Below are 27,953 nucleotides of genomic sequence, written 5' to 3'. Positions count from 1 at the left end.
GCCTTGCTTTCAGAAGTCGAACATATCACCCCGCTCACGGTACGTCGTCGTCATCGTCATCGTCGGTGGACCGTCCTCGCTGTAGCTGCAGAAGCTGCAATCGTACCCCAACGTCCACTGCTGCTCAGCAGGCGCCGCTCTATTTGACCACACGGGCGTATCGTGCTGTGGTGAACACAAGCAACACAGCCCCTGTCCTTCGTGCTCGAACGATCCAGCCCCGCCACAACCCCCATCCACCAGTCCGGCCTGCAGCTGCTCATCGAGCGAAAGTCTCGTCCGCAGTAGATTGGTGGTGTTTTGGCTCAACCTGCGCCCCAATGTAGCCAGCAACCGATCGTACTTCATCCCACGTCCACTGTGCAGCACCTCCAGCAGCACTGCGATGTAATTTTGCGCCAACCGTAGTGTGTCGATTTTCGAAAGCTTCTGCGGTGGTGTTGGCGTTGCCTCCCGAGCGTCGTCCGGTCTTACCGTGGCGGTGGTTAAGCTCGCCGGAAGTGGCACGCACATCCGCAACCGATCGAGCGCATCGTTCAGTCCGTGCATGCGGTTGCGCTCGCGTTGATTAGCCTTCTTGCGTTTAACGAGCGAAAGGACACCGCTGCCACTGGGTGGTTTTCTTCGGCGACGAATGCTTCCTCCTCCCCCAACGGGCGCCGTGGTTAGGTTTGGACTCATTCGGGAATTCTCGCGCACCAAGTGTGGAAGTTGGAGCACCAAATCAATCAAATTGCGACGCATCAAGCGTAATGTGTATGCATTTATATTGGCCCTTCAGCGCTTTTCCGACTAATCTAATTTTCCTCCTTATCAACTGATAAGGGGCGCGCTTGTACCCCCGTTGTAGCAAGGGAAATTGTATAGCGGGAAAATGGATGGCTGGATAAGGCTGGTGCGTCGTTATCATTGCTTTATTGTCGATACTTTTCAGTAAGTGGTGATAATTATCGATGCGAAGCAGTACCCCTCGATCGTGGTGTGGACATGAAGGCATGTATTTATTTAACAATAGCAATTAAACTGGTTGCATAAATTAATGATTTTTCTTCCGCCCCACGCGCTGGCCGTTACGTGCAAACTTTTGAAAGCAAATTTAAAAGTCGCCGCATAATTTCGAACAAACACGCACGAATGCGTACATTTTTCCCCTTTTTAAGGACCCATTTTTTGCTTGCTGCTTGTTGTCGGTCAATTCCTTTGCATTGCAGTTAGCGGGCACTACTATACTCCGGGCTGCGCAGAGGTAAAGAACCCTATTGTGGGCTGTGGCGTCGGCGCATCAAAGTCAACCGCACGGGGCTCGGATGGGGCCGTTTTGCGTGCAGTCGCCGTTAACACATGACCCCCTCCCCTCCACACGCCCGGTTGCCAAGGGTGAGAAGCGTGTTTGAATGTGTGGAGCACGTTTTCGGCGTGCTTAGAGCCCGCGCGGTTGCTACGATGGTGTTCAAATGGCGGTTCATTTGTTTGCTTCAATCAAATAGTTTGACAGTAGACGGGAACGAGCCGCACGTACAGGAACGTTGCTCCCTCCATCGATCGAAGTGCTTTTTCGCAAAACAGAAGCTCGCGAACCTTCCAGAGCGCTTCCAGAGATTCCAGCGTTTTAGATTCTATTTAAAGAGCGTGTAATTCGAAATTTGCCCCTCCCGTTAACCCCAACATGTCCATCGTGAACATTTACATTCACGACGAAAACATCTACAACGTGGAAAAGAAACCGCCCGAAAAGCCACCGAAGCCGCCGCTCTACCACTCCCGGTTCGAGCATCAGGTGCGGCAGGAGACGAAATCCTGCAAGGACGCTCACCGTACGATGGGCTTCTCCAAGATACCGCTGCCCGGTCCGGCCGACTTTCTGCGCAAAAACTGTGGCCCCCGCCATCGGGCCACCAAATCGGCCCCGGTGCGGCTCTGTACCGGCCACAAACCGCCCATCCCGAAGCCGCACGAACCCTCGCCCTGCCAGGTGCTGAAGGTGGTCGATTTTAGGAAGGAAAACATTAAGAAAGTCGTTGCGGCCAATCCGAAAAAACCGCGCCCACGGTACGCCGATACGCGCAAGGGTGATTTTCACGATCTGGAAAAGTCGGGCCTGATGCCGATCTACATGTGCCAGCCAAAGTTTGGCAAGGTGCCACAGTATCTGACGCGCCGGAAGAAGGATCTGGCCGCCCAGAAGGACCGGCTGATCGAGGACCGGGCGCAGCAGCAGCCACGCTGCTCGTACATCTTGCAGGAGGAGCGCGTCGAGCTGCTGAAGGTGAGTGTGCTGCCCCGGGCGCTGATGGGTGGATGGTTTCAAAAGGTTAATTTTCACAGGGTTTAAAGAAAAACTGGGAAAAACTGCAGCAAGAGTATCAGAGCCTGCCGCTGCTAACCGACACCGTGCCGAAGATGATACGCAAGGCCAAGCTGGAGAACAATCTGAAGCAGCTGGAGAAGGACATCCTAACGATCGAGAACAACCCTTACATCTACCTGTACGACGACGACCAAAAGGATACATAACGGCATTTTAGTGGATTTCCTTTCTTCGCCTTTTTTCCTTATGGAATTATCGTTTTTTTTAGCAATATTCTCTTTAGCTCTCACACCTGCGAGATGACTTGAATGCGTTTGCACTTGATTTAGCTGGCAAATTTCGGCATAATTTTGCTGCAATTCACGGGACAAATAAATTGTGTGTGTGTGTGATTTTCTAGAAATATCATCTTTTTTTCTTCCTGATCGTATGCAATACTTTTAATGCCTTAGCGAGACTCAGTCTATACACTCTTTGATCCGCTTCCTTTGAACGGTGCATCACAGATGCAACACTTCCGGTAGTCCACTATCGCCATGCTCTGCTCCAGTATCGTCCCGAGCACCGTCGGCCCGATCGAGTATCGCTGACAAATCTCGCACGTAATCTCCTCACACTCGAGCGTAATCTGTATCTTGGTTAGCACGCAGCGGAACACGGCATGGCTGTCCGGGCACTGCTCCCGGTACGCATAGATCGGTGCGTCACAGAACGAGCACACCTCGTCGGTGATGGCGGGCGTTTCGATTTGGTCCGCCGCTTCCAACACCTCCAGCAGCGTCGGTGTCAGACTCGTCAGCAAATACTCACACTCCCCGGGACACTGTGCTTCCGCGGTCAGGGTGCGTATAAAGTTGCGCAAGCAGCGCAACGCTTCCTGCTGCAGCGGGTGTAGTGCCTTGCGCTGGGTGTACTTTTCCACCAGCCAGCGTACGATGCGGGCCGCATTGATACCCTCTATCAGGGCGCAGATAAACCGATGCTGTGCGTACAGGCCCAGCGTAAACGGTTGGTTGCGCTTCGTGTTGTAGCTGATCCGTGCGCTCAGCTGAATGAGTTGCAGCTTCAGCTGGTAGATCGATTGCTCGTCGAGCGAAAGCTCCAGCTGGGCGTCCTCCAAAGGTGCGAGCGTTTTGGGCTGTTTGTTGCCATGGAAACGAACCATCTCGGCAGCATCGTGGTAGCTCTCCAGCCGGTAGGTGCTGTTCGCGAGCAACATTTCCAGCGCGTCCCGTTCGTTGAAACGGCAGAAAAATATGCACGTGGGCGAGCGGAGCGTTAGATGGTCGAAGCGTCGCGACGGATAGCCAAGAATGAACCAGCCGGTGCGGGTACGGGACGCTGCCACCCCGTACAGCGCGTACGACCCTACGTTCAGATCGGTGGCTACCTCCTGCTGCGCTATCTGCAAACCGGACCGCGAGCTTGCTTCATCAACCTGAAGATGGAACATCTTCCCCGGCAGCGTGCAGACGATGTAGCGCCGAGGGCACACCTGCTGCAGCCCGGTTATCATGAAGTTTTCCATGCTCAGCGTCGCACTGCTCCGCAACGTGCCGTCGAAGTCTATCTCTATCATCAGCAGGTAGGTGGCCTTCACCGCTATGATGAGCAGCTGCTCGGTGCCGTTCGCTTTCCTCTCCACCTCACACTCGATTGCCGAGATGCAGAGATCCTCCTCGAAGTAGGTGGCAATGTACTGCACAAAAAAGGCCCCGAGCTGGTTGGCGCCCCCGAACCGATACACCCCCAGCCGTCCACTCTCCAGCCCGACCAGTAGGAAGTGGTGCTGCTCCGGGACGGAGATGTACTTGATCACGCGCGACGCTTCCTCCTCCTGGTGCACGTGCTCGATCTTCGGGACGTTCGGTTTCAGATTGCAGAACACGATTTTGCCCGACTTGGTGCCGAAGGCGAACCGCACCGGATGCTGGTGGATGGTGGTTTCCCACGCGAAGCACGTGATCGTCATCTCGTCCACCATGATCTGAAGCTCGTCGTACGCTTCGATCGGGTGGCGATCGTAGATGTGGCTCTGCCAGGTGTCGGACACGTCTACGTACGTGTTCCAGCTCGATTGGCACTGCTCCTCCAGCCGGTAAATCGTCAGCTGGCCCATGTTGGTCACGTTCGCGATGAGATGCTCGCGGGGGTTGTCTTCGAACACGCCCGGCGGTGATATCCACGACTGGACGTTGCAGATGTACACCTTGGCAATGTTGGGGAAGATGGTTTGATCCAGCATTATACGTCGGCGCTGCTCCATGCTGCTCGCGTGGTAGAGGGTGGCTTCGTGAGCGATCAGTGCCCCGGTCGGTCGTGCGGTCGAGCACTTGATGCGCGACAGCTCGTAACAGATTGCGCCATCCTCGACGATGTGTTTGTACTTTAGCCTTAGAACGAGTGTGTGATCTTTCGTGCACACCACCACCGTGTCCTCGACGCAGCTAATCGTGAAGGGTTGAATGATTTCTTCCGAATGCTGGAAAGCGGTCAGTTCTTGTATCTCCATCCTGACGTTGGGGCGTTGAAGGAGCCTGAAATATTTCATACTGAATTATTTCATTGTTGTGAAAAGGATGCTGGGGCCCGTGTGTGGGTTTCGCATGCACAAAAAGGACTTCTTTTATGGATGCACTTTTTAGGGATTTGGAGATTGTTACCATGCTTATAACAAATAAAATAAAAATGAAGTTTAAAAAGGTTTAACGACCAAATTCATTCGAACAGTAGACTGTCAGAAATGTCGGCGTTTTTTGACAGCAGGCAGCTCAGTAACTGAACAAACAAAGTCCGTCGAGCGTGCAGCAGTTCCTCTACACACTGTGAAGCTTAGTTTCAATAGCACTAGCATTGTTGTTCGTCTCGAAACATCTCCCGGAACATAGTTCAGTGTAATTGGTTTGCAGTGATTTCGAAAAAAACGCACAATTCCCCACAATGAGCGGCAAAAAGGGTCTCGATCTGTTGCGTACCATCGCTACTGTGATGACCAAAACCAACGGGTACGATAGGTGTTTGCAGCAGGTATGTGGTGCATTACTTACCTTTAAAACTAACAAAACGTGCAATACTGAATGGTTAATGCCTTCAGATGGTTCCAGTGTTTAAGAAACTACACTACAGAACACTTTTTTCTTGTGTTTGAGACGCTGTTATATAAACAGCATGTTTGTGATGCGGCTGGCTGGGATGTAAACAAAACATCTCCAGGCGAAGTTTGACAGCACGACCCAGCAAGCAAACAGAGGAGTTATTAGACGTCATATAAGCGTCCAATAGAAGCCATCTTTATGGCTTATTCCAAGTCTCATTTATAGCACATGAAATTGTGAAGATCTTATTGTTGAACAGTTTATCTAGATTGAAAAATATGCTACAAATTTACCTTCAAGAGGATTTCTGGAAAAATGATTTTTCATTCTACGCTGCTTAAGAGCTACCTTTAGCCGGGAAGGGAAACAAACGATGTAATTTGGATTTCTACCCTTTCTTGACAGAAATTGGTTCCCTTTTCTCATCCTCTCTAGCTCGTAATGGTTAGCGGAGGTGATGGACGCTGTATGGCGGAGTTTAAGGTAGAGGAAGAACATCTGAACCGTGCCGGTGGACTGCATGGTGGCTATACCGCCACCATCGTAGACGTGGTCACTACGTACGCGCTGATGACGAAGGAAAACGCAACGCCCGGCGTATCGGTGGACATTCACGTGAGCTATCTGAAAGGTGCACGGCTAGGCGATGAAGTCATCATCGACGCCAACACGGTACGGGCGGGACGAAACCTAGCATTCCTGGAGTGTGAGTTGCGCCACAAGAAAGATAACTCAATCATTGCCAAAGCATCGCACACCAAATACATTGGGAGTAGTTAAATAGGCACAGACCAAATACCATAGAAATGGACATACAAGCGGGGAAAGAGGTGGTAGAATAAAAAAAGGTGGTTTGGTGATATGTTTCAGTTGTTCTTTTTCTGTTTTGTTTGAACGCAATAAATCCCACTAAAATACACAAAACACGGTGTAACATGTTTCATCGATCGATTGGCGGATGGTTTCGTTCGGAAAAAATGGGAAATAGCTAGTAAAGATCGATTTATTTTGTTGTTCCATTTCAAATGTTCACCCAGTAGTAAGTGGTTGTTTGCTATAATTGGTTTGATTTTCCGTTTTTCACACATTTTCCCGCACCCCATAATGACTACCCAAGCGCCACAGATTAAGCTTAAACGACTGGAAAATTGAATATCCATAGAAAAAAAATGAAAGCTCCACAGCTTCATTGGTTTGATCAATAGATGGCGTATTACAACTCATCATTATATTGCTATCCTTTTCTTGCAATGTGTTTCGACAAGTTGCATTTTATTATGACCTATATAGCCTTCTAACTTTCTGAGCAAAAATCTATATAAATGGTCGTGTGGTTAGATACGTGGGTATCAACACCAATGACCATTGCTCAAATCTCACTTGCTTCAGTGCTGGTGGTTTCCGTGGGAGTTTAGTATTTAAACAATCGTATCGCCGTTCTAGTTCTAGCGATGCATAACTTCAATGCGAAACCATACAACAGTACAGAGGAAATGAGAAAGCTCTCCTCCAAGCGATGAAGCTCAACTGGTTGGGGTATCCCACCAACAGATAGCGCCACCAGCTTTTTTGCTATTTTTAGAATGCATGAGTCGTTTGGCGTCTGCTAAACGAAGTCTTTCTATATTCCGTTTAGGTAGAGAACTTGAGTCGTTTAGAAGCCGTTTAGTGGTCGTTTAGTGGATTTGTGGCACTTGGGTATTCAGGGAAAAGATTGGAGCGCGGGGAGCAATGGAAGTGCAAGAAAGGACAATTCCCATTTGATTTCACCGTGTTTCGAATAAAATTTAGTCTACTTAATGTTGCCTAATCGATCTGCGCTCGGGGCCAATCGAGTCCGTTTATTGATAATGGCTCACGACCGGGAGTTATCGTCGTTGAGAGAAAGAGAGAGCGAGAGGGAGACTATCCTTCTCTGCTGTACTGGGTCGCTAGATGCCGATGCCACTGTATCACCGATAATGGATGATCGCGAATGTCCGATCTTGATCGCTAGAATATCTTTTTGTTTTCCTCTAGTCAAGGTAAAATTGAACGTTTTTAAAAAAGTATTTACAGTTAGTCATAGTAGTAGTGGTAGTGGTAATGGTAGTATTTGTCGTCATCGTCGTCTGCGTTGTTGTCGTTGACCGTTGCAGGGTGATGCTTCCGATCATGGCTTCCCAAATTTTGGCACCTTACATGAGTGGAGCTTCGGGTAGTGGGTTAAAGATTAATCTGCGACACTATCCCACTATCCGGACCATGTCCTGATTGGGTTTACGGTTTTTTTTTGTTCCAAAAACACTTATGGGCTACTATTTTTTGCTCCGATGGTCACAGTCGATCCGATGTTACTCATCAACGAAGAAATGTTATATCCCTAAAACTGACTATAAATGGCTTCAATCGCGCTAAAACTAGTTTGCAAACGTTGATAAACGGTAGAGAGACTATGTGTGTGTGTGTGATACTTTCATTTACTATGCGCGTTTTATCCTCGTCTAAATGGTACTTTTTTGTTTTGTTGATGAGTGTATTGAGCTTATTAAAACGGTTCTGAAGCTGTTGGGAAACTAAAACCAAGAACCACGAGCCCTTTTTTGTATAACCAATTACAACAACTCAAAAACATCTACTGCACTAATAATGAATGATCCTTTCGGATACAACCTACTATCCCTAGACACCGTACAGGGCTGTCTAGCGGGAGAACACACTAACACGCTTAATAATTGCTGCTAACGAAACGAAGTTAACGTCTATCAACGGTATGGTTAGAAGTACAGCTCGACGGAAAGTGTACAGTATGGCACATAACTGAGTCACATGATAAGAGATATATGTACCACATAGCTAGTCTCTCGTGTCTCCTCCTTAGCTTCACCTCTCGTTTCTAGATTATTGATATCGCTCCCGTTCACTGGAGGATCCTCTTCCACAAACGCCTCTCTCAGTTCAGTCCACTCCAGAATTCGATTCCATGGCGTGTCGCTCGTAGAGATCGAGCGATCCTTGATAATTGATTTGCTCAAACTGGCCTCACACTCTACTGTCCCTCCTTAATGATCATGGTGGTCATGGTACCGCTCTCGTCCGCAACGACGCACGCCGGACAGCACTTGCCCTCCTCCTTCACCAGCACGAGATTGTTCTCGCAGATCAGCTCCGCACACTTCTCCGTCTCGCAGCTGATCTGGTGATGCTCGCACTCACACTTGGTACAGTCGTCCCGCATCCAGATCTCGTTGTTTAACCGCTTGATGCCCTTATTGTCCACACAGTGGCCGTGCGGTTTACCCTTGGCCGGGTTGGACCCAGCCCCACCAGCATTACCACCGACAGCGGCGGCTGCCGCAAGTACCGCGGCCGAACACTGCTGCTCCAGGCGGCGTATCTTCCTTCGCATCTGTTTCATCGACTTTTGGAAGCTTTCGATCAGCGCCTCCAGCCCTTCGATCCGTTCCTCGTTCATGTCGTCATCGACAAAAGATGAATCATCCTCTGTCTGCTCGAGATGATTATCGTTCAGTGCGTAATGGCCCTCGTCTTCCGGGTGTGGTTGTTCCAACCGATCTTGATGATTGGTACCGTCGAGTTTGGCTGGGCTCACTGACAGGGCACGTTTCGTACGACTCACCGATCTTCGCTGCCGTAGCAAGGGTGCGTAACGCTTGTGATGACGCGAACAGTCGGCACAGTCAACCCAATGTTCCAGATTAACCTGCGGGATCTCATCGCATCGCTTGTAGCCACCCTGCTTCGACGGCAGCACGAACACGTTATCCGTGATGGTTGTAATGTTGTCGCCATTATCACAGATGATACGACCGAGCGAGGCACGCTTGATCTGTGCCAGCTGTTCCGGCTTGAACACTTCATTCTCGTACCAGAATCGATCTCCATCGCGCAGCGCGCGGAACTGACGCACCAGAATGCAGGTAAACAGTGGTCCCATCTTAGCGCCCGGCAGTTGATCCTCCAGAATTCCTCCAACCCATAGATCGATATTGCTCGGATGTCCGTAAAGCTCCTTCAGCTTCTGCCGCACCAACGGGTCCGCTATTTCTCCGCTCAAATCTTCAAACTCTTGCGCAACCTTCATCCCACAAAGCTTGCGGTAGTCGTTGTACCCGGGGAGGGCATGATCACGCGATCGCTGGATATTGATCGCGGCCAGATCGAGCGCCACAGCATGCGCAACTTCGAACAGTCGCTCCGTTAGATCGGTGTTAAGATTCTGGTTCGATTTCTTCAACTTTGCCGGCACAGTGTACAGTCCTCTGAGAAGCGGATCAACGCCACCTTCATACATCAGTCGCCACGGTGCGAAGAATGCTTTGTGCAGTGGCAGATGTCCCTGCGGGATCGGTTGATACGAATCATTCAGCCGGTGCAGTATCGGATTGATCAAACTGTGCCCAAAGCGGAACGCGGCCGTTGCAAACTCATTGTAAATGGTTGGATTCACGTTCGAGTCGTACCCGCGGTACTCCCCAAGCTGAGCCATTCCTCGCTCGCCCAGCACCATCGGCAGCCAGTGCTCGTACGTGATGTGCTGCATGATTGCTCCCACGATCTTGCGACTTTCGTAGTACAGTTTGTCCCCGTCCCAGTGCGGATTGATGCGGTGCAGCTGTTCCGCCAGCCGGTTGTGCTCCCGCATCCACACGATGTGCATCGTCGTCAGTCCGAGCTGCTCGTTCACGCGGATATCACCCGCCGTGAAGCAGTTGATCTGACTTTCGTCCAGATCGCGCCTACAATCCATCCCGTCGGTCGGTGCCGAGAAGGGCAGCAGTGGCTTTTGCTGTGGGAAGTGAGGTCCATCGCGCAGCAATCCCTGCTCGGTGGTGAGATTGCGCAGCTCCTGCGCGAACGTTTCCGTGTAACCGTACACCTGGGACGCATCAATGAACGCCGTCAGCTGGTTAATCTGTTCGCGCGGTTGAACACTGCCGAAAAAGATGGACGTCATGCCGGACCCGCAAACAGCGCTCGAGCGGACAAAGTCGATGCAGCGTCGATTCTGGATGCGCGGATCACCGGGCGGTATGTCGATCGGGTAGCATGGGGCTGCATACTCGCAAGTCTTCTTACAATCCACACCGTCCCAGCTTTCGGACGTTACCGACGGTATGGCGTGATCGAGATCGTGATCCAGGAATTGACCCCACTGCATCACCATGTGCGTGATACGATCGTCCGGTGTGATGGTACTGGTGGAGATCAGACTGGTCGAGACGAGTCGCGCACTCGGTTTCCTATATCCATTGTACACTGCCGAACGATTCCAGCCGATCGGACTGTTGAATCCGTTCTCATAAACCGGTGGAAGCAATCGTTGGAAACCGGTAAGCGACGAACCCCAGGCAGGGTGTTTGTAGTTGTTACACGTACCATCCAGCGAGCGATACTTCGAGTGGAAGCACAGATCGGAACAGTTCGGTGTGACGCGATGCGCCATACATCCGGACAGTTGCTCCAGCAGATCCAGATACTCCGGCGAAAGGAGATCCTGGTACCAGAAGTCGGTCGTGTTGGTGGTAAGATTGGCACCACTCTCCACATGCTTCCGGATAATCACCAGCGCCCGCTCGTACACTTCGGCGGCGCGGGCAATCTCCCGGGCAGGACCGGTCGGGAAGCGCACGATGCGGAATAGGTCGTCGTGGTAGCGTGTGGTGTTGCGGCCCGTCGAAAACATGCGCCCGATGGTTTGATTAATGGCCATATCCACCTCCCGGGACGCTTCGGCAATCGCAATCCGCACGTACTGGTCGCCGGGCAGTGTCTCCGCCTTTTTCCTGCAAAGGGAAAGAGAGAGAGAGACATGTTATGGTACAAGAAACATGGCAGCGATACAGATGTTTCTGGGCACAAGGTGGTGTGGGGCCACTTACTTCACCGTCAGCATACCGCTGGCCGTCGCACGGCCATACTTGTTCAGCAGCGAGCACTCGTACCGGCCCTCGTCCGTGAGCGTGATGTTGGCGATGAACAAACTGCCGGCGGATGATATACGATACTTGTCTTTCGGGGTTATGGTACGACCCTCCTTTTGCCATTTGATCTGTTTCGAGATAAACATGAGGTGGGAGTGGGATGAGATGCAAAACAGAACAATGTATTAGAAGTTTCGATGGGGGTTTAGAACATTGTTTCCAGTCGTTTGTCTGGCAGCGGGATGGATATGGATGGATGGAAGCGATAAGCACAAGTTGTTTCGCAACCAAAAGGACAAGCGATGTCTGCCATGTCCTTTATTAACGGATTTTATTGGTCCCATTCGCTGCGTTGCAATGTGTCACAAATCAACCATGGCTCGGGCTGGTTGGTGCGCTGCAAGACTTTGCAGGATCATAAAATCGTCTTTTCCTTCTCTTTTTTGTGTGCAACTGCCAGCGGATATTCGGAGGCAAACATTTGCCCAGGCGAAACTTGCGGACAATGACCAAACTCGCGCTTCAAGGCCAATATTAGAGTAAAACTTTACCATCTTTCCCATCGCTTCCCAATATCCGAGAGGACCACATTAAAGATCTTAAGATGAGATAATACCCCCATCCGGACGCAAATTCCCTCCGATGCTCGGTGGTTATACTTCAGGCAAACTTGCATCGAATCTTTGCAAACAGCAAGCACCCTCTTACTTTTCACGGTAGCGTTGGTTGGCGGTGGTCACTACTGCCGAGCAATAAATACCTCTCGCCGGAAGCATCAACCGGATGCCGGATGCTAAATGTGTGTGAGTGGTGGTGGTGAGGGCAACGACGGCGGTGAAGCCCAATAGCCCGGAAGCCCATCAGACAGGAATTATGCTTAAATGGATCCATAAATCTTGCCATTTATAGCGCGCAGGATATCCCCCAGCAGCACCTTATCATCGGCTCTTCGATCGGCTACGGCTACCGGCTACTGTTTCCTTCTTATCGGCCGAAAAGTAAAGCAACTGCGTCTTAAATTTGCATAATCTACCCGCACTGCCTAGTACCGCATCCCACCAGTCGCAAGAACATCCCAAGCGCACTGGACCATAGACCAGGCTAACGCGCGATGGACCGATATAGTCTTTAAATTTCTTCGTCATCGCTGCCGTTCGAGAAGAATGATCGGAAACGTACAGATTAGCACGTACTGCTCTGCCGGTGTCCATTTATAGGGGGAGCAGGAAAAGCGAGCAATGCGAGCGTGTCCGAGCAACCACGGCTGCGATAGGACGACGTCTCGGCATCTTGATGGTGGGAAGGGATTTGTTGCCATTTTGCACAAGAGTTTACCCGAGTAAGAATGAAAGATGGATTTCTGGGTTTGCTGCTCCTGTTCTGGAATCGTTGTAAAATGAGCTATGTAACGATCTGTGCATGTATGTGTGTGTGTGAGGATTTGCTGGGATCCATCCATCGGACCATTAGGTTTCTTATTTATGCTACAGCGTCGAGTGGGAGGGTGAGAGGGTCATTCCAAGGAGCTTTAATACCGGAAGCGTTAATGAAAGGTCCTATCTGTAAGTGCTTGAAGGCTGACGCTGGGAAGCCGCTGCCGTCTGTCCATTTTGTTGCTGTAATCTCCCTTATCAGTATGTGAAGGATTAGCTTGAAAGATGCACCCTTCAAGGAAGGGGTTTGTTCATGATGACGATGAAACCTTGTTTATGTACGGCAAGATGCCGCAAGTGCTTCGGAAAATCCTATAATCGTTTCAAAACAGAAACCCAACTTGATCCATGGCTTACTAAGGAATTCATTTGGTGCTTAAATTGCTAGTTTACAACAGCACTAACAGTCAGCATTATGGCGTGCTTTGTTGATGCACTGTGTAGTATCATTGCTCATTGATGGATCGATTCTCGGGTAAAGCATGTAGAATTTGAGTAGGATTTTTCTATTTAAGTCTCCTCCAGAGAGGCCCTGACTCTTTATTTGTCCCAAAACTGCCGCTCCATTACTTTAAGAGCCTTTCGAAAAAATAAACTCATCAGCACCACAACTCGGCTTCAAAAGCGAAAAATTCCCAGAAACTGTACCGGAGAGAGTTTTTCTAGCGTGAAAATGTCTAATTAGACAGGTTGGGCTAAAATCGCCTACTTGCGTACCACACCCGTGTGCACAGTGCCCGGGATGGGTTTATATTGCAAGGTAATTTTCTATTGAGTGGTAGATGGTGGATGCTGAGAGTGCATCATCATCACGTCACGGGTTGGAAGCACTGAAGCGCACTGAAGCAAAATCCAATGCATTACACGAACCCGGCTGTTGATGTACTGGAATTCACAACTCCGGCGTCCCGGAAAGCGGGCTTAGTAATGGATGAAGCTCTATTTCATTTTTCCCAGGCTTTTGCTCTCTCTCTCACACACACACACTTTCTCTCTTTCTCCAACACTTTCACTTAGCCTCAATGCATTGCAGTTGGAAGTTCAAAGAAACCGAGCATAAAAGGCACTCTTCTCCTCCATTGCCAAAACCCGCTCCCAACTTACCTGCAGAATATCGTCGTTCTCCGCTTTGCAGGGCATCTCAACCGTCGTGCCCTCGATGGCATCCAGGTCGTACGGTTCAAACAGGAAGCGCGGTGGACCGACGTTGATCACGACCACTTCCGCCTCGACCTCGGCAATGCCCAGCTCATTCTCGGCTACACACACGTACGTGCCTAAAAGGGGAAGGGAGAACGGGATAAGGTTTGAAGTTAAACGAAGAAAGGGACCGTACACATGTCAAAGTCCATCACGTTTCCATCAACGCTCGCTTGGGTCGTGGTTTGGAGTGTTAAAGATTGATTAAAGATTGCCAACCCGTTCTCCAGCAGCCGAAGCAACAGTTAAACCCTTACATCCAGCGCAGGGCGAGGAGAGATGCTCACCTGAATCGGACTCCTCCACATGGTCGATGGTCAGCTCGATCGCATCGTCGGTAAAGTAGACCTGGCTCGTTTCGTTCACCGGCAGGCCGTCCTTTTTCCACCAGATGTGGGGCAACGGGTTACCGTCCGCTTCACATTCCAGCGTCAGCGTGGAGCCGACTTTCACGTTCTGATTTTCCGGCCCGAGCACGATTCTCGGCGGTGCTGTGGAAGATTTGCCATAAAGGATTCAGTGCGATTAGAGAGGAGTTTGTGTGGAGGAAGCATTAAAACGAACGATAAGAGTTTCCCGATAGGCCAGCTTTGGTGTAGGAAACGAATATTGTTTTGGGGGACTGTACCGGGGAACAAGCACACAAACTGTAGCTAAGATGGTAAAGATATAGACACAGAATACACACACACACACACACACGGCTTCATGTATGGCGAACAGATGGATTGTCTGACCGGTACTGTGTACGTGAAATATTTTGCCAAACGTTCCGGAAACAGCATTTGTGGAGTTGAATTAGGTTTGCCCGTACTCCAAAAAAGAGAACACAACGGCCAGAAATATTCAGTCTATTGTTTTACTCTGTCATTTGTGGTTGTGGTGGTGCGTTTTTTTCTGGCTGCCTAGTGTGTCTATGCACGAATATCTCGATTGGACGTGTGTGAGGAAATGTTTGTTGACCAAACTTGTGGTCTAGTTTTTGGGGTTTATCTGGCGAATCGATCTAAAAACTGTATATTCAATGCTGGCAGATGCTATAGTCACTGTTAAAGCTATATTAAAAGCATTCTAGAGTGTACTATTATTACAAAAATGAGGCTCTCTTCATAAACATTGCTTAGAATACTTACATTTCAATGCTATTATTGAGTTCCTACTATGAAAAAGGCCCACTTTGAAGTGATATTTGATAAAGAAATCATTGGATGAAAGACAACTTCCCTGTCAGTTCCTAGCTATTAGGCTTTGTTGGTGTATGGAATTTCATATCTTCCTGCCCAGAAAAAGTGTCCGATAAAAACACCTCCGATAGTTCCAAGCAGAGCCTTCAGATCCAGAATGGCACACACACAAAAACACACAAAATCTAGACAAATCAGCACACACACAAAAATAAAAACCATCTAGATTGGATTATACCGTGGATCTGGAACCGAATGCTGGACACAAAGATGGCACCGAACCGAACCCCTTTGCTGGGTTATTATTTATTGTGCAGAGATAGTTTTTCTTCTCAACCGAGTTTTATCTTCTATTTTTTTATTTTTTGTTGGGCAAACAGTTTTCATTGCTGTTTCAAAATTTAATATGTTTCTGAATGCGTCCGTCGGGTGCGGGGAACAACGTGAGGTTGTCTGGGTTTTAAAACATTGCCCGGCGGTGCAACAGTGTGTCTGTGGCGTCCAGGTTGGAGAGACGTCTTTGTGTAAGCCAAGCCAGACAGCGTCGCTTACTCTTCCGTTTTGTCGGAGTTTGGAGTTGGAAAATCCATTGACACAGACACACATACACACACAAGGTAGAAAATGTTGCTTTTAGCTCAATTTTCATTCTGCCAAATTTGAGGCAGTATTCCGTGGATTGGAAAGCCGAAGGTAATCCGGCTACCTTTTTTCGGAACGAAGCAGCTGCATCCCCTTTTACCGGGGATTGCGAAGACTCATGCACACACCATAAGCCAAACGCGCCATGCTGGTAGAAATGCTGGTTTATAGCCGGCCACACCAAGGTGCAGACGATGGAAGAAGCACTGAGTGCACTATGCAAGGAAAGGAGGACGATCGGAGCTGCTGGTGGTGCTTCTGCCAGTGTGTATGGCTTCGATTTCGAATTTATGAGAAATAGAAATGGGGTTTATCTGGTGTCCCGTGCACCGGTGGGCACCGCCATAAAAACGGAAATGTGTTGCAAAGGTTTCTCGGTCGCTTATGGAATGCATTTGCTTCCTCGCCGGTGTTGCTAGCTATGTGTACGTGTTCGGGATCTGGGTTGAGTGAAAAATAACGTCCCCACACCGTACCTTGTGCACCGGTCTTAAGGTTCGAAAGCCGTTCGTTTGCGCGTGGTTTGCGGACCAGTTGCGGAACCTGTGTGGCTCTGGACAGCATTTACAGATTTATTGGTAAGCATTTTTCCTTCTGCAGCGCACACACACACACGAATGCCGCAATAAATGGAACCCGGGTGAAAGCAATGAAGAGAGAGGACGAGGAGGAGAAAAAGTTTCATATTTGAAGCAAACAAACTGCACGTAGGAAGGAGCTTTTAAGGGACCATTTTGCTTCCCTTTCCCCTTCAACACGTCCACCAAACCTCCCCCGCGGGCTGACGTTTGACATGACGTCTTTGTTTGTTTCGCCATTTGGTTTGTCTTTTGTAATGGAAAATTGAAAATGAAAGAGCAAATAAATGGGAACAAAAAAAAAACACTTCACACACAGTATGTGTCGCCAAAGTGTCGCCACGGTTTTAAGGGCCAGCTCCAATCCAAACTGAAAATGTTGAAAAGTTTCCTGATCGTGTTTCACGTGACGGCCCTTAAAAGTCGGAACTTTGCGCCAATTGACGTGTTTTGAGCTAAAAGCTTTTTTCAGCGCGCCACCACGCTTTGGCACCTGTGGGAGTGTGTTGGGTGTAGATAAATCTAATTTGGAAAACTCATTTTTACGCACGATAGCCTTCAATTACGGAACCGCCGTACCATATTAATGCAACAAGTATCATTATAAGCGCCAAAAATGCAAATCTAAATGGGGAATCATTCATGGGGGAGTAGAGCGAAAGGGACAGGTCCAAATAAGAAATCACTCGCACGCTACATGCATCATGCTCGCCGGTTTTGGGGTCGCATGTGATGGTACTAAACTTTTTACACGGATGAATAAATATGCAGGTTGAAGTAGCCGGCATTCTTCTTTTTGGGTTTGGGTTTTGCTATCCGCTTTTCCCTGAAGAGTTGCGTGTGCGTACACTTTTACGTATCGTGTCGTGTTCTTGTGTAACGATTAAGGTTGAACACTCTTTTTTTTGTCGTGTAGTAGGTCGGTTATGGCAAGTTGTTTTTTCTTGACCTTCCCAACATCCTAAAATGATTTTTTTGAAGTACCTTCCATCTTCTAAAGAAATGGAATTTATTACAAGAAAAATACACCCAAAAATTCAAAACCCATTCGTTCTTTATTTCCAATGAAAGTTCGTTTTTGAATTATGAATTCAATATGGCAGCAGTCAAAGCGACAAACACGATCCTGATTGGTTTACAGCTTCTGACCGACCCCTTTTACTGTAATGACCGGGGTGGAGTTGTAATTGAAGACACCCTCTACACTACACTTCTTGCTGCTGCTAGCCCTTTTTTTAACTAACATTCAATTCTCGGCGTCTGACACCTCCTGCGGCCTCTTGTGTGACAGTCGACAGTCGAACGCCTTGGCCCTAGAACGAGCGATGGGTTCGAAATGAAATTAAATGACACGACAAGGTGAAAGATAATTTGATTGGATCCATTTAACCGATCGCTTGGTCGACCCACGGCAGAGCACCGTTGGCGGTTATCCGGAAGATGAAATGAATATTGTATGCTGGCACCATTTTTGTGCTGCCGTTTTTCTTGCTGTAGTGCTGACTTTTCTTTTCAATGCTACTGCGTCTATGGTTCGCTCTGGATCGATCTTTCGATTTTGTGTTATATCTGGGTTTTTTTTATTTGCTTATTGAATTACACGGGGTGTGAGAGGAGAACGATCGACCTCGGAACGAAGATCTTTGTTATCTGTATGTTGATATTTGTTTCGCCGATTATTGGTGTTGGTGTAAGCGTACAATCTCGTTTGCCGTGACAACGCAGCATAGATGGAGACAGGAAACATGACTGCTGGTTGGAGAGTGTTCGTTTGGAGCGACAGAGTTTGGCTCAAGATGGCCTTCATAAGTGAATTGTTGGTTTTACATTTGCCATTAAAAGAAAATCGATGTCACAGCGAAACGCTACGCTAAATGGTTTCGTTGGAAATGGATCTAACAGCAAAAGCAAGGCATTTAAGCAAAATGGCATACTTTTAGGCGCAGTTGTAATGCAGAATTATCGATAAACGCCTACAGTGCTGCAATGTGAGCAACAATGAACATATTAGCTTACTAGCGTTCACTTTTCGATATGTTTTCGAAAGTAGATAAGCAATTCGTACAAAAATAGCCCATTTTACCCATTTCAATGCTGAGTTTCCTTTTATATCCCATAAAAATCCTATCCTGCTCGCAGCTCAATAATCTCCTTTTTAAAAGATACCCTTTTTCTTAGGTCATCAATACTTCGTTTCGCCGAATTCTTCATTCAATTCCGTGCATTCAGGTCTTCGTGCAAATATGCTTATCCTCTACATCCATTCCTTTTTCGACCCATTCTACGGCCCCTTACTGGGTTGCAATCCATCCTCCTCTCCGCCGAATGCGTCGGGTTGCGTCAATCTTGAACCACGAGGGTAAAGCATGTTTGACAAAGACGAAACACCACCCATCCGTGCCGTACCGTACCGTATGCAGGCGCGTAGGGCGTCGGGAAACCAAATCGGAAATAAAATTACATTCCATTCATTACAAATTACAATCAAACGGTAATTTCGGCGGACGTGCCTGCCACCATCTTTTGGGCAGGCACGGGACACAAGCGGGAGAGCGAAAAACGTACCGGAATTGGCTGCGCCACCAATTTGTGTCCGTTGGTTCGTTCGATTCGATCGATCATTCAATCGATCGCCAAACACGCAGCGATATTTGGGTGTGAATGAATGCCGAACGCGTTGAGGCTGTTAGGGCATGCATCTTTTGCACGCGTACTCCGTATCTGTCTGTGTTCTATGCGTTAGAACGTGAAGGATTGGTGAATCACTAGGGGGAATTGAGCACCCTTTGCCGACAAGCAAGGCGCATTTAACTGCATGTGAGATGAGGTATGCTGCAGGGAGCAAGAAAAACTCGCTGCAAAGCAAAAGGGGGGAGAGAAAAAAAAACACGTCTGTATCACATCCGCGATAGATCCATCGCAGCACTGATAAGCGTAAGGCGTCTGGTACAAGGTAGCATTCGCACGACACGCAAAAGGGGTTTCACTTCTTCGGGAAAGTCTGGATTGTCGAATGGCGTTATTTGAAATTCAAATTGCATCTTTCATCGAAATGTCACTCAGCCACACCCACACTTTCCAAACGCGGCGGTAGTTAGTTTGGAGTACAAGATTTCGGTCACACATTCGGTGCACCATCTTCGGTGACATGGTTGGGCATAACTTTCCTCCCGATGAACGAATGTTACTGGGGCATGAAATTTGTCAATCTGATTATCGAGTATCAGCATCAACGCGGCAGGGGCGGGGAACCGCCACCGGGAATCACTTGATTATGGATGCTTCGTTGGAGGACGACTTCAGAGCTCGACGTTCTACCTCGTCAGAATGCCAGATGAACGTCAACTCGAAAGCGTCGTTACGCGGTGACACCCGTAACGCATCACAGCACAGGGAAGTACTCTGTCTGACTGTTTGTCTGGCACGGAACGGGGAAATCGGAATTGAATTCTAGAGCGCTCCCATCGTCTTCATAATTGGCAGCAGTTGATGGTGAGCCGAGAGGAAGTCGAGTGTCATCCGTCATCTGAATCACCGACCGAATATGGTCGGGTAAAAAGCCATCACCAGTATCGGAATTGGATGGTTTACAAGTTCTGTTTGGTCGATGAGAAAAAAACCCCGATAGGAAGTATCAAGAAGCTTGTTCTGTGTTTTTCCTTCTCCTGTTGCCAATCGGTCGGTCGGAGTTAATCAGCGTCAGGCATGGACTGCTTTTTGTCCTTATCGAATCTAACGTTCTCTGGCCTACAAAACGTTTCCGTATCGATTTGTTTTTTTTTGCTCCTTCCAGAAGCTTTGCAAATCAGGAATAGAGACTCAGCTCAACAACAAACACCCGGAAAACGATACCCTAACGACCGTGATGTTGTGTTTGAGTAGTGCAATTTCAACGATCAACATGCACCGACATCTCCATTTTTTCTTTCCACTCGCTTCAATTCGGTTCAAGTTTGCTGGTGTTCCACATGGGATTCGTCATCGCGCTCAACGTTGCTGCGTAATTCTACCAGCACCAGTATCTCTCTCACTCTATATCCCTTTCTCTTTCCCTCTTATCATGATTCTTGAGCATTTGGCATTCTAACTCGGAACACAAAAAAAACTATACGAAACCCAAACAACATTCAAATCCACCTACCCCGCAAGCCACACCGAATGGTGACAATCTGTTTATCCACCGGATCGTTGATTAAACTCTCGATAATGGATGCGTCAAATTTTGCCGAAACCGAACGGAATGCTGCACAGTCCGGGAAAAATAGCAAAATCCATTGACGTTTGCATGTCGCTCGGACACACAGCCGGCAGGGCCGCAAACTGTGACGCTGCTTGTTATTTATTTTTTGAGCTCTCCCAAAACCAATGTCCCAACTGAGGAGGTGTTGTTTTTGAGCGTTGTGCAATAGTTGTGAGGTACCGCTCAGATCGAAGGGGACAAAAAGTTTCTCTCGAACGATGATGTCTATCCCCTGTCAACTAGTCCGATGCTGTCCTTCAATCAAGCGAGCCACCACACCGCTGTGGCTCAAGGCGAAACGCTAGCTAACACACCGGACAACGTGATGTTTATCATCTGTTTTACGTGTTCGGTGAGTTTTTTCGGCCTTCCCGTATCCAAAATCAACCGTTTGTATGTTTTTTTATGACTTTATTCGTTAGGGCGATGAGTGTGTTTTTTTGCGCCATCCTCATCATCGACGACAACAAATAACATCATTGACAAGGCGGACATGTTTTCGAAACCGTTTTGCGCTCATCTTGCTTACTCTCTAGGGGGCAAGGCCTTTTTTTGGCCTGTTTTTAATTTCATAACATGGTATATATTTTTGATGAGCAGCTTTGGCTGAATAGATCGCATGAAAGAAGCGGATAAAAGTATGCAGAAGACATTTTTGGTCTCATTCTCTTTAAGCTGGACTTTTTTTTTAAATTGTTTTTGTCGATGGTTGTGGATGATAAGCGACATGGCGAAAGCGACAAAATAGCTTATTACAGCGTTACGAGACAATTTTGTAATGGAATTTGCATAGCTTTGGGCGTTTTGTTTGTCGCTTGAAATATTTCGCCTAAAGGTATGCAGTGTTTAATTACCTTATAGCACATAAAAATAAAGCCAAAATATTGCTGTTTTTGGCATCCAAAAATAATGTTGCTTAAACAACGTCCAACCTCTGTAATACTAACACTATTTCAACATTTCTAAAAGCAAACATCCATTTCGACAAATTTACATCCCTCATCATAATAAGCGATACATTTCGGAGAAACGTACCGCAAGCAACCGGAATGTTTGCATCCCACCATGCAGAAGCTTTCGGACGCTGTCCAGCACTGTCGGCCGTATTCCCCATAGAAACGAATGCTTGCGACGAACGGTTGATGGATGCATTTAATTAAATATCGATTGGGTACTGCGTTCGGAACTGGATCGTAAATTGTCTAACAACGTTTCGCATACGATCGGGTGCGTGTTGCTCTTCGGACCCGCAACAGCAAGCGCACAACGTCAACCTATGTAGACGACCAAACATCATCAACCCGCAGTTGTGACTGCAATTCTGAGAGCGCTGCAACCTCAATCTGGGCAAAGGTATACACAGTTTGTATGGCTCTAGCGGATACATATACAAAGAGACGGTAATATCAGCAACGGTGGATTGCTTGCTTTTCGGAACAACAGCGCTTGGAGCGCCGATGGGCACACGGTGATAAATTACGACAGGCGCTTGTTCCGGTTCTAGATATATTTAATGAGAGATGCACTTCGTATGCTGGCTGTTGGAAATGTTGCAACAAATTTGCTATTGGTGATGTGAAGATGGATTGATATGTATGGATTCTGAGTATTTCCTGATCTCATTATTGATTTCGCGTAAAAGTAGTAATGAATTGAATATTTACAAATTAAAATGAATGTTAATTATTGATATGTTTATTCGTAAGCCTAGGTGAATCCTTCTTCCTTCCCACAACTGCAATGATGATACTGACAAATCGCGAAGATCAAATGCAATCGCATTAGCCGGTTGACTTGATCAGTTGCATCACTTGGCGTTACTAACAGCAGATGTCTGCTGCATCATGCCGAATGGGAAATGGCGTTACGAATTCCTACCCTCAACGCACGCATGACACATCATAAACATCTCAGTCAGCGTCCATCAATCACTCTTTATCCGTTCGAGTATAAATTACGCTCGTCAGGATTTGTCCATTTGCTTCGATGAGCAAATGGAGGTGGAAAATGGCAGACGGTACTGCGCTGCAGTCATTCGAGAATGTGCTTCAGACGTTGGATTGCGGGCATATTAATCATAGCACTCGCACAACCACCTACACACACATGCAACGCATTCATGCAAATCAACTGGCTTTCTGAAACGCTTGTAAGGATAAATGTACTCCCACACGCATGAAAAATATGTACGCAACATGCGTTTTGTTTGCGGAATCGATTTGACCACAGACCCATCAGGAATGGATTTAGTGACAGCTCATCAAATACCCAGTAAAGCATGACTGGTTGAAACGTATTCGAAAAGTTCGCGTAGAATTGATTGAAAACGTATCAGATGAACCAAAAACCAATATATCAACCAAACTGATGTATCGTTTAGATATTAAACGAGTTTTGAACGAATAGTTTTCAATTGTATAACTTCAAATACATATACTAAAGGTAGTTTGCAGCATCAAGGATATTTGAAAGGACTTCAAAGCCCTTAGCAGAACTTGCAGCAGAAGAAAGACGTGTTTGATCTAATTTTCATGCTTTTAAATATCAATGTTCTGCAGATTGCATACTGTTAGGCGTTTTAAACCACATTATATCATTCTTAGTACTAAACGCCTGCTGGTATGCAATTTGAGATGCTTATTTAGCATAAAAACGATGATAATGAATGTTTATAAGCATTTTTGTTAAGTATTAGTAACTTACTGTTTGAATTATTCTTTCTTATTGCTAGTTTCAAGTACATGCTTTCGAAAGGGTGTTTCAAACAATGCACTTTATAATACAGCTTGGGTGAATAAAAATCATTTAAATACATCACGAGCCATCCATCTACCTGACTCGTGGTCTAAAAACGATTCCTGCACAACACGATCAACTTACCTTCATGTTCTCCGGCCCCGGAATCCCCCGGTATGGCATTGCTAAGCTCTGTCGGTTTGGGCGATGGTTTCGAAAGCGGGGTAGCACTGCTCGGTGGCTGTGCGGTCGTTGGAATAGCTACAGTCGCCGGTACCGGGGACGCCGATGCGGATGCTGCCGTGGATGAGCTGGTGGATTCAAGCGGGCGAGCTGGTGGTGGTGGTGTTAGCAAGAAAACGGGGTTACATTAGCATTCCGGGCATCATGTTTTCGGTGTTAGGATGTGGGATGGGTTTCTGAAGGGTCGGGATGGTGTAATGTTTGCATTTGTTTGCAGCTCGAAAGAATGTGAAAGCAATTAACAGGTGCAGAATGGTGTGTAAAAACGGGATGGTATTTTCTTTTTTTTTTTTTGTTGGTTGTGATCCACTTTTTGAAGAGCAAAAACAGCAGTTGGACATGATGGTGATGAGTTGAAAGCGATAAAAGATGGTTTTTGTAGAACAGCGCAAGGCAATGGGGTGGTAAGATCAGGCCATTGGGAGGTAGAGCTGCGTTGGGAAGGAAAGCGAGACCTTCAATGGTGAAGCAAGTTATGAAAATTCCTGGCAAACATATTGCAAATGAAATGACTATCTTGTTGAACAACTTTCGAGAAATGAAGAATTTAATATCCCTAATTCTTGTGGAGTTCGGTGTAAAGGTCACGATGCCACTAACGTGCTGGCCCGAGATAAAGTTCATTCCTTAGAATCCATACACCATTGAGCAGCAAAAACAATGCCAAGCTCTGCAGCAGACATTCACATCGTACACCTACGCCGAAGTTCATTTCCATTCGTGAAGCACACCAAGCCCCACATACACCAAGCGTTCCCGGAATGGTTCTGCTAACTCCCGAGCGTAAGCTGCTGAAACTCGACACCAGCAAATCCTGCGTCCGCGTCTTGAATAATGTCGCGCCGGTACGTAACCAGGTATGTGTGCTGGCGGCAAACGGTTGCGGAGAAAAAGTTTTCGCAAGCACTCACGGAGACGAAAGTACGGCGAAGCGCTGGGCGGTCATGGAGATGAAAATGCTCCCTCCCATATACGCACACACACACGTGGTACAGTACCGAACCATTACACTTGCGGTAGACATTTGTTTAATCGAGCAAAAGACGTCTTGCACGCTTAGTTAAACATCGGGGCTCGGTTTTTGGGGGCTACCCCAATCCCACTGCCGGATATGCTTGAACGCAATGTAGAGTACACACACACAAACACACACGCGTGCGCGCGTACCGAGCGGAACCACGGAAGTGGTTGAACATTCCGCACCAGTTGTCATGTGGCATTCTGAAACCCCTCCGGCTCCATTTCCGATGCGGTGTTTGCTCAAAGTGGGAACGATTTGTTTTCCACTTTCGAGCAGCGAGTTCTCCACGCTATCGCTCTTCAAAAAGTTGCCTTTGTAACGTGATTATCGTCACTTGAGAGTGATGTCAGTCGTAAAGCGGAGCTGGGTGTCCACGCCAAGAAGATTGTACGATGAGCAACGAGGCACTGCGGCACGAGAAGACGAGGGCGAATCAAAGCCCATTCACGGACCCCAAAAACCGCAGGTGTTTGGATGCTGGGAATTAGTACACTCTGGGGAGTGCGCTGCCCGGGGGGGGGGGGTCCACACCACTTACCGTTCACCAGCACCGTCACGTTGACCGAAATGTTGCCGAGCGCGTTCCCGGCACAGCAGGTATAGATGCCACCGTCATCGAGCGTCGAGGTGGGCAGAATCAGCGAACCATTGCCAAACAGCTTGATGCGTCCGTTCTGGATGTTTTCGTTATTGAATTTCCACAGAATGCTCGGCGTCGGGGCACCTGCGAAGCGAAACGCACAAACGTACACACACGGTCTAATTGGGTAAGGGCAGATACGGTACGGGGCAGCTACGACCTACCGGTAACGACACAATCCAGCACGATTGGTTCGCCCTCGAGCAGCTCGAGCGGGTCGGCCGGTGTGCGCAGGAACTTGGGCGCTTCCGCCTCGCTTTCGACCACCTCGTTGTTGACTGCCAGGCTGGCGGTGCGTGACCGCGACTCCCCCAGGCTGTTGCGGGCGATGCACGCGTACTGGCCGGCGTCGGCCGGCACAATCTCGTCGATACGCAGCGACCCGTCGGGCAGTAGCGTTATCCGGCCGTCCGATTCCGACCGGATCGGGCTGCCCTCCTGCAGCCAGACAATTTCCGGCCGTGGGTCACCCGATGCCTTGCAGCTGAATACGGCCGTCTGGCCGTAGCTTATCTCGATGTCCCTCGGCTGGACGACAATTTCCGGTTTCGCTGCAGGTAGGGGGTGAGAGAAGTGTACAGAGAGAGAGAGAACCCGAACACAAAAAGAAAACATTAGATCAATGGAAAAAGGGACGCTTTTGCTGCGGTGTTTGGGGCATCCAGAAAGGTTTAATCGGAATTTCGGATCCTTGGGTCATTTTTGGGGCATCTTTTCGAGGGCTTTTGGCGGATCTCAGGCTCTAATCAGATTTTCGGGTGGGATAAGTTTCAGGAAATGAAATGATATCATCGGATCGGATCGAGTACCGGGAGGTGCTGAGCCAATCCTAAATCGCCGAAAGCCCCGATTCTACCCACCGAACCTTCGCCCTCGCACAATCGCGACAATCAAGTGCAGCACAAATCAAGAAACTAGGTTAATGATGAACTCATTCACGTCAATACAGGTGCTCGGTCGTTGCCAAACAAGTTATTAGCACTATTTATCCTGCCTCGCCCGTTCGCAGCTCCCAGAAACCCCGGCCACACAATGCTGAATAACTTCCTAATGAGACACATTTTAATTTCCATTTTTCTGCGGAAATTCACACAAACGAGCGACACGGCACGGACACGCAAAAAACTTTGTTTATCACCGAGAAACCCGGAGCGAGAAAATAAAACGAAAGTCGTTTGGCTGCCCTGCCGTGTTCCCCCATCCAACTTACCGCAGTGGAAGTCCTCCTCCGTGATCGAGCTAATTGGTTGACCTTCGAGGGCGGGCGGCGTGGCGCAGGTTGCACCGGCCACCAGGGATTTCCGGTTCGGTTGCTGCATCGTCCGAACGAACCAGAGCAGCGAGCAGTCGCACTCGAGCGCATTATCGTCCAGCCGGAGCCGGCGCAGGGACGGCAGCCGCACGAAGCTTCCCTCCGGAATGGTCTTAATTTGGTTGCCGTGCAAATAGCTGTCGATTCGGGGGAGGTGGGGGATGAGAGGGAGAGGGATTATTGGAGGCGGAGTGGACAAAGTGCGATGAGCATTAAAAGCGGGAACAGTTTATCTCGAGAGGCTGTCACAATATTTATCGTCCCGAAAGCGACTGTCGATGGTTTCGGGCCACGGGATTGGATCGGTGCAGGTGCAAATCAACTCGCGCTATTATTTTCGTGCCGGTTTTGGTTCGCTTTCCGCGCTACGGAGAAACAATTTACCAACTTCCTGTGCTTGCTTTCGAGTGTTGAAACAAGGGTGGCAAAATTAAGGCGAAGAATTAATGGTCTTGCAATCATGAGATAGAAACACAAACAACGCCCGTAGTAAACGGTGTCATTATTGTGGAGCCTTTCCAATTTAATTGTTACTACTGTGAATGCTGAGCGATAACGACCCTTGCAAGCGATAACGATGCTAAGGCAAAATTGACACTCATTTGGAAGTGGAAAACAAATTGCATAACTTTAGGCGTTTCTCTGGCGGATGATGTCATGCTTCATAAAAGCGCCTGAAGTTAGGCATACCTCAAGCTACATCAAACTTATTGTACACTCTTTATCAACTATTTAGACTTATTTTCTTTTTTACTCGAATTGAAGTGATTATTTCGTTATCGCACCCGCAAAACAGAAAAGTTTCAGCGGTTCAGTGGTGTTTCGATTGAACGCAAAACTACTGCGTCAATTAGCGTCGATTAGTTTAACATTTTCAATTACAGGCTGTAAATAGTAACAACACTGCAGAGTGGGTCGTTTCAAAACATTTTCCCAGCAGTACAAAGCAAACACTGCAAAAACGAAACAAACTCCTGAATAAAACGTTCATGCACTTGAAGCACGCTTCAAACACAGGACGGGAGCAAACATGGGCGGCAGGAAAAAAACGGAGTAAATATCGTTCTTCCAGTGCTGCGATAGATAGGCTGGGCGTGGCGCGAAGGGCACGGTGTAAAGGCGCGCACTCGTGGCGGGGTGTGTTTGCTTTTAATTGCCCGCCTTCGCCGTTCACGTCTTCAGAGCGCACCGAAGACGATTTGTGCTCTGGACGAGAGGCAAAACAAATACAAGCGCAACGCCGAACCCAAAGTCTGGCCCGGCTGGTCAGGCTCTGCGTGAGTAAGGTCTACAGAGGCAATCATTTCCGTGGAAAATGGATGGGAAAATCTTAAACCTTTTAGGGCCTGCTTCTTGAAAGTGTTCTTTCTTTTCTACTTATTTGAAATCTTGAATGA

The 27,953-nt window shown here is 48.1% G+C and overlaps 5 protein-coding genes across 6 annotated transcripts in view; 2 read left to right on the top strand and 3 right to left on the bottom strand.

Moving 5' to 3' along the window:
* Positions 1-764, bottom strand: LOC121593742 (neurogenic differentiation factor 2-like). The gene has a single exon (XM_041916390.1). The coding sequence runs from the start codon at positions 742-744 to the stop codon at positions 10-12; it is 735 nt and encodes a 244-aa protein (XP_041772324.1). The 5' UTR covers positions 745-764; the 3' UTR covers positions 1-9.
* A 703-nt stretch (positions 765-1,467) lies between these two features.
* On the top strand, positions 1,468-2,711 carry LOC121593741 (enkurin). The gene is made up of 2 exons (XM_041916389.1): positions 1,468-2,266; positions 2,326-2,711. Exons 1-2 carry the CDS (start codon positions 1,667-1,669, stop codon positions 2,512-2,514), a joined length of 789 nt encoding a protein of 262 aa, XP_041772323.1. The 5' UTR covers positions 1,468-1,666; the 3' UTR covers positions 2,515-2,711.
* LOC121593739 lies at positions 2,693-5,649 on the bottom strand. The gene is made up of 2 exons (XM_041916387.1): positions 5,356-5,649; positions 2,693-4,845 (listed from the first exon to the last, which is right to left on the bottom strand). The coding sequence occupies exon 2, from the start codon at positions 4,818-4,820 to the stop codon at positions 2,772-2,774; it is 2,049 nt and encodes a 682-aa protein (XP_041772321.1). The 5' UTR covers positions 4,821-4,845; positions 5,356-5,649; the 3' UTR covers positions 2,693-2,771.
* LOC121593745 (acyl-coenzyme A thioesterase 13) lies at positions 5,062-6,263 on the top strand. Its single transcript, XM_041916392.1, has 2 exons — positions 5,062-5,335; positions 5,839-6,263. The coding sequence occupies exons 1-2, from the start codon at positions 5,249-5,251 to the stop codon at positions 6,181-6,183; spliced, it is 432 nt and encodes a 143-aa protein (XP_041772326.1). The 5' UTR covers positions 5,062-5,248; the 3' UTR covers positions 6,184-6,263.
* A 1,641-nt stretch (positions 6,264-7,904) lies between these two features.
* Positions 7,905-27,953, bottom strand: part of LOC121593737 (peroxidasin) — a 37,042-nt gene continuing 16,993 nt past the window's right edge. The window contains exons 5-12 of one of the 2 annotated variants that reach the window (XM_041916384.1): positions 26,455-26,693; positions 25,409-25,795; positions 25,143-25,328; positions 23,485-23,673; positions 14,248-14,451; positions 13,865-14,037; positions 11,286-11,455; positions 7,905-11,189 (exon numbers count right to left, since the gene is read on the bottom strand). In XM_041916384.1, coding sequence (XP_041772318.1) covers positions 8,432-11,189; positions 11,286-11,455; positions 13,865-14,037; positions 14,248-14,451; positions 23,485-23,673; positions 25,143-25,328; positions 25,409-25,795; positions 26,455-26,693 — 4,306 coding nt within the window. In that variant the 3' untranslated portion in view covers positions 7,905-8,431. The remainder of the gene's footprint in view (positions 11,190-11,285; positions 11,456-13,864; positions 14,038-14,247; positions 14,452-23,484; positions 23,674-25,142; positions 25,329-25,408; positions 25,796-26,454; positions 26,694-27,953) is intronic. The other variant, XM_041916385.1, reaches the window with a different exon arrangement.

Source organism: Anopheles merus, chromosome 2L, assembly GCF_017562075.2.
Source record: "Anopheles merus strain MAF chromosome 2L, AmerM5.1, whole genome shotgun sequence".
NCBI classification, from domain to species: domain Eukaryota; kingdom Metazoa; phylum Arthropoda; class Insecta; order Diptera; family Culicidae; genus Anopheles; species Anopheles merus.
Note: the sequence above shows the minus strand (reverse complement) of the source record. Positions and strands in the feature narration are given on the sequence as shown.

Excerpts from the sequence above, each read along its gene's own strand:
- LOC121593742 (XM_041916390.1), bottom strand. The coding sequence starts at position 744 with ATGCGTCGCAATTTGATTGATTTGGTGCTCCAACTTCCACACTTGGTG.
- LOC121593741 (XM_041916389.1), top strand. The coding sequence starts at position 1,667 with ATGTCCATCGTGAACATTTACATTCACGACGAAAACATCTACAACGTG. Across the intron at positions 2,267-2,325 it reads AGCGCGTCGAGCTGCTGAAG|GGTTTAAAGAAAAACTGGGA; the intron begins GTGAGTGTGCTG and ends TAATTTTCACAG.
- LOC121593739 (XM_041916387.1), bottom strand. The coding sequence starts at position 4,820 with ATGGAGATACAAGAACTGACCGCTTTCCAGCATTCGGAAGAAATCATT.
- LOC121593745 (XM_041916392.1), top strand. The coding sequence starts at position 5,249 with ATGAGCGGCAAAAAGGGTCTCGATCTGTTGCGTACCATCGCTACTGTG. Across the intron at positions 5,336-5,838 it reads ACGATAGGTGTTTGCAGCAG|CTCGTAATGGTTAGCGGAGG; the intron begins GTATGTGGTGCA and ends CATCCTCTCTAG.